Genomic DNA, 11,310 nt, shown 5'->3' on the forward strand with positions numbered 1-11,310 from the left:
GGAAATATTATGTGAACTCCATCTTCTTCATCCTTTTCACACAATTATGATGTCAGGTATGGTTATTCTTCTACGGTGCAAGTTTTTTAGAAGGGGTAATGACTAGTAGGATTGATACATTAGGAGGAACTTCTTTCATCCATATGTATTTCGTGAAGTTTAATGGAATCCTTATATCTTCTTGACTTTAACCTTCATACCAATTCTTGTTTCGAAATTTTGTTCAAAATGTTTGCGGTAGAATCGAACAGATGGGTTCTTAGGTTCATGTGTAATGAGTTGCGAGGATATTGAATTTTTTCCGTCTTTAAGTAAATGCTCGGAAACCAAAGCTCATAAAATTATCGAAGATAAATGTCACGCACCGTTACATAGATGGGCTAAGTACAGTGCGTATAGTTGTTGTTTTGGATATCCTGGCAATCTTGAGTACGTGGTGGTTTTTCGTAACATGCATGAGGTTGGGATTAATCTTTACTGTTTGGTAACCCTTCCTTCAATGTTTTAATTTTTCTTTGATAAACATGCATGAGCTTGCTTGCAAAAACACTAACTAACGGTCTGCAGTATTATGAAAAACATTGATTCCCACCACTGGGCAGAGTACGTTAATATAAAAGGCGAAAAAAATAGGAAGAAAAAACTCTGACAGTAAAAAAGACACAAGAAGCTCTTCAGTAAAAAGAATTCTTTAACATTGTAAGCAATAATTTACCACATCAATTCATGTGGTAATCCAAAAGGATTGATATTGGAATTAATGTTGGCCACAACTTAAGCATTACTGGACGGGCAATTATATCAACTGCATCTCTTTCACATGGGAACGAATTATGGCGCCCCCACAACTTTTTTATGTTTCCGGTTTGAGTGTTGTATGCCAAAATATGGTTTCCAATACCGATCATCAGAATATTTTTGTCAAGCGGATCAAAACATAAAGCACCTGAAAAAATGTCACAGTTTCATCACCTTTACAAAGAAATCACTTAACTGTATATCTTCCTGCAACAGTTGTCAGCTCTCCTTAAGCACCCAAGCACTTAAACTGAAACTCATTACTCTGGCCCAGATCAAACCTTCAGATACGTTAACACATCCACTGAGATGCGAATAAGAATAACCACCCGCTACCTCTTCTGCAGGCAAGTTAATTAACCTACCTTTGTTTTTGTTAAGATCGTAAGCCATTATTCTGTTTTTCTTTCCAATTCAAAGCAAATTTTCATAATGACTTGCTTTTTCATTATATTGGCATAACCTCCAGTTGACATTTTCAGGGCATGAAACTTCACAGATCGTCCATTCATTCTTATCATAACAAAATATTTCAAGGATGAAATTTCTCGTGTTCATTCCAAAGTTAGGGATGCGCACAACTTTGTAACGTATGGATGGAAAGCACTCAGATACCAGAGAAGACATAGTCACATAAGACACGATAGTTTGTCTTAATCTTTTCTAACTTGCCCTTTACACCTCTCCGCTCTCCAAATAACCTTTTTTCCAAAACAAAGAAAAAAATTCAAAAAACTTCCTCCTCTATCTGTTTCATCCTCAACCTAGATTTGCTCGGATTCACCGGGTAGATCTAAGTATCTGTGAATTATTATCTATAATAAATTACAATCCCTATTTAGGTGATTGTCACGGTTTTTATTTAAAGTATTGTATATGATCTATTCTAGACAATATTACTTATTATATATTATCATAATAATTTCATATAGCCTGCTTGAAGGCATTTATATCGAATGTATTAATCGTTTCAACTATATCTCCGAGGGCGATCTACAATAGCTTGACGTAGATCTACATGTCTATGAAGATTCATGGATACCTGATTGGATCGTGATTCTGATGCATAGTGCAGATTACTCCTCCATAGGAGCATCCAGTCTTAATGAATAAGACAAATATTTTTCAATGAAAAAGATTGAAAAAAAATTCAAATGGTGGAATTTGTATTCAAACATCATCACTAAATCGATTTTCTCAGTAAAAATACATGTATTTAATACTTTTGTATTTTTATATTTGATCATGTATTTTAGTTTCGATGTACTTGATTTACGTATACAATCTTATTATCTAATATATAAAATTGGGAGTGGTACTCTTGTTCCTTAAGGAAAAAAACAAAAAAAAAAAGACAGGATAGCTTGGGGTGGTGGTGGAAGTGCTACCCATTTTTTCAGTGAGGGGATTACATACAACATATTTAGTCTGATTAAATCTGTAAGGTTGGTGTTAGCAGAACCAAACCATTACTTGAACCCACAACATGCAATTACTCATCTCTTTCATGTAAGGGTGGTGCTAAAAACTTAAAAGATAACCCATTATGTGTTGACATGATTTCTAAATTTACCCCTAGAGATGTGATCGGATACGATGTTGTGATAGTAATGACACCATCCACATGAGTTTTGACTTGACGAATAATTTCGTAAGATATAGCCCATGGGACAGATTTTCTCGAAGTGTGGTGTTTAATCCACTTGCCGATGAAATATGGGTTAGATAGAAGTGAAAACCATACTTTTGAAACACACTTGAATTTGAAAATCGAAGTTAGAGGGAGATAAAGAAAGATTTCTAACCATATATCCTTTGCTATATTGGCAGTTTTGCAGCCTTGATCAACGGTGGACAATTCATCAAATCTCCAAAGCAATGAACTAGATGAAGAATAAGAAGAAGGAGCGCCCATCTGCATCATCTTCATCATCTTCAGAGCAAAGGAAAATCCAAAAAAAGGAAGAAAAAAAAATGAAATGGGGTTTACATAAAATACGAAAACCTCAACATATATATGTAATTTAAGATTGGCGGTCTTATGGGTCTCTGAGGTTTAAAACTGCTAGGTTGACGCCTGACCAGGCCCAATCGAAACCAGGCCTGAATGCATCCCAAATACGAGTCCCCAATACATATAAACTAAAATAAAATAGAACAAAAGACAAATTCAGCTACCGCAAAAACAAACTCAGGAGAATAAAAGAGAAACAACAATCTCTTTGCTGCTGAAAGTCAAAAGTCTTTTGAACCTCAAAAAACAAATTATTCAGCAACAGGCTCTTTGGTGTTCTTTCAGAAGTTTTTTGAACCTCAAAAAACAAATTATCCCGCAACAATATGTTAGGTATTCTTAAGTCTGTACATGTTGACATCCACCCGAGATTATTAATTTTATCTTCCATGCATCTTATGTCTAGTAAACTACCTAGTCTCTGTCAAACCTCACTTCAAAACTAGCGAAGAGTACATTCTTGCCTCTGCTAACAGAGGGCTTGGTTGTATGATGATTGTGTATTCAACTTTTTAGAAGCCCTTGACTGGCTCTTGGCATCCAGCTGCATACAGAGGCAGAGTTGTTGTGCAAGACCTGTTTATATCTCCGTCCACACGGCATTTATCTTGAGCATTTTCAAAGAAACAACCTAGTGCCTAGTGGTTACTAATTATACAAGTAATGACAGGAGTATTGCAACATGTAACAAAAATCAATTATAACCATTGATTAACCATGGCCCATTTGAGATAACACTGTCATGGGCACTCTTCCTTTCAAATCTGAAAAGAAACAAATTATAGGGGTGTATTGGATTAGGATTTACATGGATATTTAACAATCCTAAAAACTTCTAGGTATTCAATTAGGATATGTAAGGAATCATAAGGTATCCATGGTATTCAAATAGGATTTATTTTGATTCCACAACTATCATAGGTATTCAATTCATTTAAGATTTCTTTGGATAGCTAAGGGCCAAGATATGTATGGATTCTTATGAATATTTGTAGTCAAAATATGTGTTTTATTATCTCGTATCAATCTCAACCAAAACCATAAGAGTTTCATGGATTCTTATGGACAAATTATTTATTTATTTATTGGTTTTTTTTTTGTTTTTTTTAATCACATCATGTTATGTTTTTTCCACCACCGCCAACCACCAGCACCACTATCGACCACGACCACAAGCCGCCAACCAGCACCACCACCACTGACCACCATCGCCCACCACCATCACCACCATACACCACTAACCACCACCACCCCCAACAAAAACCACCAAAGACCGCCAGCACCCACCACCGCCACCACCAACCAGCACCACCTTCAACAACAACAACCAATGACCACCAGCACTGACCACCAATAATCACCACCACACACCAACCAGCACCACCACCAACAACCACCAACCACAACACCGCCACCATAAACACAAACCACTACCACCACAACACTTATTGATGGTTTTTTTTTTGAAAGGGAAGCAGGATAATCTTTGTTTTTTAAACTATATTACGATTTGGTAATCCACTTTAACTTTTATAAATCTGAATTAATCCTAATTCAATCCATTATAATTCAAATTATATATCCTTAAGAATCTAACGGATTCTTTTAAGAAACATTATAAATCTACTAGATTCAGGTAAACTAGTATATATTTTTATTCATATAAATCTGGATCCAATACACCCCTGTTAGTTCCCTTAGATATCATTTGGTATCTTCGATAGCTTGTCCATCTGATATTTACTTCTTTCTTGACTTCTTCATGGTTCAGTGGATCTTTGGAGATGATCTTTCCTAGTAAACTGTCGGAAAATTCCTATGCCGCATCTTTCGCCACCTTAGTTGAAGTGACAATTCTCCTAATAGTTCTTGAAGAACCAACTTCAATATTTGTAATTTGAAATTTCAAAGATAAATTATCCATGATCGAGATTTTACTGCCTCTACAAACTTTATCTCTACCTTGAAGTTTATAAAGATAGATATTTCTAGGGTTTTGAGTGATAGGAGGATATCTTATCGGGTTATAAAAAGGTTCGAGATGTTCTGGGATATTTTGTTTACCAAAATAAAGATTTTTTTGGCTGTCAAACAGGATTTTCGGTGTAACAGTTTTGACCAACTTTTGAAAACTATTCAGGAGGCAAAATTTCCTAAGATTATTGCTAAGATTACGTTGGATATGAACCAGCGGTTTGACTCGGATAATCTACTGATTTTGATTGATATTATTAAGATTAAACATCGTAGGAATCTAGACAAGATGATCGAAGGTTAGGATCTGACGAGATATGATGATATGGAAATACCAAGCTTCAACTACTTTAAATCACAATAATGTTGAAAACAACACAACTGTCGGAGAACAAGCACGACTTCGATAACTCAAGAGACCAAACTTGATCTTGAACCACGACTGGTTTTTACAAACTGAATAGCACAGAGATCAACAGAGAATCTACAAGAAAGATTTGCAACCCATTAGTTTTGTTTATTCAAATTTTGAATAAATTTAAATGTAAAATAACCATTCAAAAACTTAAATTACTTCTACAAGCTAATCAAAGTCAAAAAAAACTAGTAGAAAAGATCGTAAAACATATATTAGAAGGTAGAGAATAAAAAACAGATCAACATAAAACCATTTGAAGTCATAAATCAAGATGAAGATTTAAAATTTAAAATTTAAACTGAGTTAACTCAGTTCGCCCAATTCGCAGAGCCCCTTCGAGAGGAGTCAAACCCTGAATATAAATCGATTTCTTGTTTTAGTATATAATTACAATCCTACTAATCTATCGATATAAAACTTAAGAGCATCGTATAGATACAAGTGAACAGTATTTGAATTTGAACTTTTCATGTGTCACAATAGCATAATATATGCAGTGTGGGTATAATGGCGGATTTTTTCTTTTTTTGTTTACCAAATATTTTCGATGATTATTTCAGCTTTGTCATTGTTTCTTGCAAATTCTTTACTAATTGTCTTTCAAATTTGGATGGATCACACATTTAGATTTTCTTCATCTTAAGTAGTAATTTAAGTTTTCTTTAATTAATTTCCATGAAACTGCTTATTCCTCTAGTATTAGGTGCATAAAGGATCTTGAGTTGAGTTTGAGCTACTATTACATGATCGAGAAACGAGTATAAATGTAGGTTTGTCGTTGTTGTGGTTCAGTATGCGATTAATGATACAAATCTATTATAATTTGATAGGTTTGTTTGTGTAATTTAGGTAGGGAATGGCTGATCATTGTGATGCAACCTTAGGTTTACCCGAAGGGTTGTATGGTCATATATTGTCATTTTTAGACATGGAAACCGTTATTAAGGCCGGCACATTGTGTCTAAGGTTGACGAATTGTTAGAGCACTGCTCGGTCGAACTCGCAAGTGTTTTTACCTCAAGCTTGTTTTTCAAGTTTAGTTGTCAAAACTATAAGTTTTGATTTCTAGTGTACTTATAGCTAAGTCTCGGATTAGGATAGAAAGTGTAATTGACCATTAGACTTCATGGTGTTCATCGATTGAAAACTAAGAACTACTAAGGGGAGCTTCTGGAACTTCATCAACAAAAGGTATGTGGAGACTTGAACTTATCTATCACTCAAAAGTATATCTACTCTATCTCCTATTTGAGACAAAAGTCGTATAGCTATATAGACTTCGATTATACACATTTGATATTTCGAGTTGAGTTTAACTCGCTTACTTATTTCTCGAAATATGTGTTGGTAAGACTTCTCTTTAACCAAGTTCATCTTATATTCTTGATGAAAGTCAAAAGATGATCATGAGAAAATCTCCACGTAACAAATCACATGATTTGTGTGAGATAGTCATTCGATGTAGACTCGGAATGTTTCGTATTGATCATTAGGTCACTTGAAAATTGCTTTGAAACTAATAGTGTGCGTGAGACGGCTATTTTCATCTTCTAAGAATGTTTCAATGATTGAAATGGAAGTTTAGAACAATTAAACATGATTGTATATAGCACATTATGCGTACTTATATGCTAACTTTTGCAAGTTATTCCAAGTCCAGGAACCATAGTATGCATACCCGTAAGCGTACCGATTGGTTGATGAAAATCCGGTAACTTAGTATGCATACTGGTATGGGTACCGGCGTGAGTTTCAAGTTTCAGAAATTCAACTCAGTTTGGAAGGTATGCGTACCCGTTCACATACTGGCGAACCCAAACTAATAACTTGTTTGTGGGTAAGATCAGCTAAGGGAATCAAGTGCGCAAAATCCGGCGTGGTTCTAGAGGCATAAGGAACACGACTATACCTTGATCAGTGTGATATTGGTTAGGGGTCAACTACATTCCAGTCCGAAGTTAACTAGTAGAAGGCTAGTGTCTGTAGCGGCTTAATACAGAGTGGTGTTCAAATCTGGACTAGGTCCCGAGGTTTTTCTGCATTTGCAGTTTTCTCGTTAACAAAAATTTTCGTGTTTGTGTTATTTCTTTTCTGCATTATATTTATTTATATAATTGAAATATCACAGGTTGTGTGTAAGTTCAACAATTATGAGTCCAACCTTTGGTTGTTGATTATATTGATTGACACTTGGATATTGATTTTTGATACCATCCACGTTATTTCTTATATTCAATCGGGCTCGCAAATTCTTATTTTTTTGATTGCAGATTGAATTGAGAAATTGAGATATAACTATTGGATATACTTTTCTTAAGATTGAGTCTGACTGTCTAGTTAATTCTCTTGAAAGTATATTGGAAGTAGTCCATACAGATTGCTAAGCGAAATATTGGGTGTGGTTGTTAGACCCTCGCTTTTTCAATTGGTATCAGAGCAGGAAAACACGTATAGCTATATAGACTTCAATTATACACATTTGATATTTCGAGCTGAGTTTAACTCGCTTACATATTTATCGAAATATGTGTTGGTAAGATTTCGCTTTAACCAAGTTCATCTTATATTCTTGTTGAAAGTCAAAAGATGATTAGGTGAAAATCTCCTTGTAACATCTCACGTGATTTGTGTGAGACAGTCATTCGATGTAGACTCAGAATGTTTCGTATTTTTCATCCGATCACTAGAAAATTTCTTGGAAGCTAATAGTTTGTGTGAGAAAACTATTGTCGTCTTCTAAAAATGTTTCAATGATTGAAATGGGAGTTTAGAACAATTAACCATGATTGGATATAGCACAGTATGCGTACTTGTATGCTAACTGTTGCAAGTTATTCCAAGTCTGAGAACCATAGTATATGCATACCCGTATGCGTACTGGTTGGTTAATGAAAGTCCAGGAACTTAGTTTTCATACCGGTATGCGTACTTGCGTGAGTTTCAAGTTACGGAAATTCAACCGAGTTTGGAAGGTATGCGTACTCGTTCTCATACCGGCGAACCCAAACTAACAACTTGTTTGTTTGCAGCTGACTCGACGTCTGGGTGTGAGTCAACCCCGACTCGCGCCGAGTCAGCAGTCAGACTGTTTGTGTTGCATTTTCTATAACCCCTGACTCACAAGCTAACTCGCTGCCAACCCTGACTCGGGACCTATAGAGTCAGGTGTGAAGATGGCACTGACTCAATCACTCAAACCACTGATTCGTAAGAATATACAAAAATACCCTTGATCCTTTAAATCATATATTTCATTTCATTTTTCTTTTCCTCGTTGCTTCCGTCAAGTTTTTCCATCGATAGCAGAAATGGAAGATTGGGGAAAAACCTAGATCTCCTTCTCAGAGAATTATCTTCTTCATCCCTCTCTTAACAGATCTACTAGTTTCTTACTGATTGTTTTCTTTATCACTCGCAACTAATTTCTCAACTTATCACTTTCAACTTATCAGCTTGTTTTAGAAGAATCGACATCAGGTATAATTTCGCATCCATATACTTTCGATCATTTTCATATGGGTTTTTGATGATTTTGGAATATTGGGTTTCTCTTTTGATATCCTAATTTGAGTATTTGATGGTTGTTTTTGTTAGCTTTTTGTTGTTTGTGAAAATGCCAAAGAGAGAACTGTTTTACTTGATCATTATGCATTATAGAATATGTCATCTTATATGGATTTTGATGTCATGTCCTACCTTTCAAATATTATTGAGACTTTTGAGTCAAGATAAGTTAGCTTTACCCAGAAATTGTTGATGTCATTTTTTATGACTTCCATTATTGATTTGTTACATTTGTATATCTAGTTATAAGTTAAAATCAAACGGAGTAGTATTTGCTATATTATTTAGTTGATATACAGGTGTATATGGACTTGAATGAGTGAAAAACTCTAAAATATACATGTTTGTGTTTCGCGGTAACATAAAAGAAATTTTAATTTGTTGCTACATAGTATTTGGTTTCGTGCATGAACACAATATAACATCTAATTGTTGTGTCAATGATATCTAAGAAAGGGTGCTGGGTAAAGGGTGTGCTAAAACCTTTTTTGCTTTATGTCATGTCAGTTTCTTCATACATTTTCAAGCTAGTGATTTCAGTAGGCATATACTGTCAAAGTAGGAAGGAAAAACTGAGTTAATGGTCAGCAGTTGTGATTTTAGTTGCATTCTTTTGGCGAATCTCTCTTTTGATATTAGGACAGTAATGAGGATATGGTGCCAACCATTGCTTTTACTTTTCGCTGTCAAATATTCTAACTTCATTTTAAACCCGTATATCCTAAATGCATAAAGATCATGCCTAGTGGTAAACTACTTTGTATGGTAATTCTCAAAAGTTAGCACACTCTTTTTGTTTCAAATTACCCACGTCTTGTATTTATTTTACTTTATGCTAGTTCTCTTTGGAGAAAAAGGAAGATGAGAAAGCAAATAAGATAACTTTTAAGAGCGTCCCAGAATTTAGAGGGTTATTTATTGACCAGTGTTTGGCACAAGCTACTGAGTATGGATTTTCTGGAACTTCTTTGAAGCAAACTTCGTGGGGAAATTTTTGCAAGTTCTTTTCTGAGAAGTACGACTGCACCATCACACAAAAAAAGTTGAGAAACCACTGGGATTACTTGCAAACCCAATATGTCACTTGGTCCCGTCTCTTAGCAAGAACCGGCCATGGGTATAACGCGGAGACGAACACATTTGATTGGAGCGAAGAGCAATGGATTGAATTAGACAAGGTAAGATACTATTTCAGTTTTGTTTGGACTTTATGATTGAATTAAATTTATGCTTGTAAGCCCTGGTCTGGCTTACTTCTATCGTGCTTGCGATATGTGATTGGGATATGTACTTTTTGTATGTAGTGGTTGGATGGGAAGGCACTGCTCATGACTCGAGAGTGTTGACTGAGGCAGTGTGTGATCCATCTTTCAAGTTTTCTTTACCTCCACCAGGTAATATCTCTATTTTAAGTCCCATTTTTCTGCATTGGGTTTGTTTTCTTTACTCAATTTTATTTAGATTCTTGTGCACTGCGTTCTTATATATTTTAATTGTAGGAAAAATAAACTTTGCTGCCATTATAACTAGGAAATTGATCACAATATCGAACTCTACTTAGGAATTAGGATCATTGTTTTTGGGTTTGGCATAGATTGGATTGTTTGGATTCAGTAAACATTTCATTGGCCATGCCATGAATAAGTTAATATGAGGGTGTGAAGTCCTGATTACCCTCTTTTTCCACATAATATTGCTCAATGTAGTTGACAGGGATTCTTGTTTTACACTTTGGTCATTCGCATTGTCATACCTTATTGATTTACGCTTCAGTTTCATTTTTCTTTTCTTACTTTGGACTAGCATATATGTTACCTCTTGCTGCAGTTTCATCAGCATGACTTCATAATGTTTTTGTTGAAAATTTGCAGACAAATACTATCTATGTGATGCTGCGTACTCTCATACACAGGGGTTTATGTGTCCGTATCGCAACATAAGGTATTGGATAAGTGATTACCGAAGAGTACCTCCAACAGAAAAAGATGAGAAGTTTAATCAAGCTCATTCTCGATTGAGGAATGTGATTGAGAGAGTATTCGGGGTATTAAAAGTAAGATTTCCCGTCTTAATTAAAATGCCTTCTTACTCATTTGAGACTCAAAGAGATATCGTTATTGCTTGCTTGTCAATATATAACTTTCTACGTCGTAATGCATTGGATGATTGGCTATTTAAAGAATATGAGAATGAGACATTTGATATGAATGAGACACAAGTGGAAGTCGAAGTGGAAGCGGAAACGGAAGAAAATGCACCTCTTCTGTTTGGACAACAAGAGAAGATATATATGAACAACTTATGTGATGAGATAGCTAGTCTCCTTTAGATTTTGTTGCTTCTTTTATGTTTGTAGGAATGAAATCTTTAGATTTTATTGTTTGGTTATTTTTTATTTCAATATATGAGATGGCTAGTATCCTTTAGATTTTATTGTTTCTTTTATGTTTTTAGGACTTTAATCTTTAGATTTCATTGTTTTATGATGTCTAATATGTTTAATTCCATCAAAAAGGGAAGTTTTTTAGACTGGAATGAAACA

The 11,310-nt window shown here is 34.9% G+C and overlaps 1 protein-coding gene across 1 annotated transcript; it reads left to right on the forward strand.

Moving 5' to 3' along the window:
* The first annotated feature begins 9,881 nt into the window (after window positions 1-9,881).
* Window positions 9,882-11,097, forward strand: LOC113352291 (putative nuclease HARBI1). Its single transcript, XM_026596129.1, has 3 exons — window positions 9,882-9,885; window positions 10,073-10,162; window positions 10,640-11,097. Exons 1-3 carry the CDS (start codon window positions 9,882-9,884, stop codon window positions 11,095-11,097), a joined length of 552 nt encoding a protein of 183 aa, XP_026451914.1.
* Window positions 11,098-11,310: the final 213 nt, after the last annotated feature.

Source organism: Papaver somniferum, chromosome 2 (genome assembly GCF_003573695.1).
Source record: "Papaver somniferum cultivar HN1 chromosome 2, ASM357369v1, whole genome shotgun sequence".
Classification (NCBI taxonomy): Eukaryota; Viridiplantae; Streptophyta; class Magnoliopsida; order Ranunculales; family Papaveraceae; genus Papaver; species Papaver somniferum.

Bases quoted from the DNA above. Each gene is read 5' to 3' on its own strand.
- LOC113352291 (XM_026596129.1), top strand. The intron at 10,163-10,639 runs GTAATATCTCTA...GAAAATTTGCAG, and splicing joins GTTTTCTTTACCTCCACCAG to ACAAATACTATCTATGTGAT.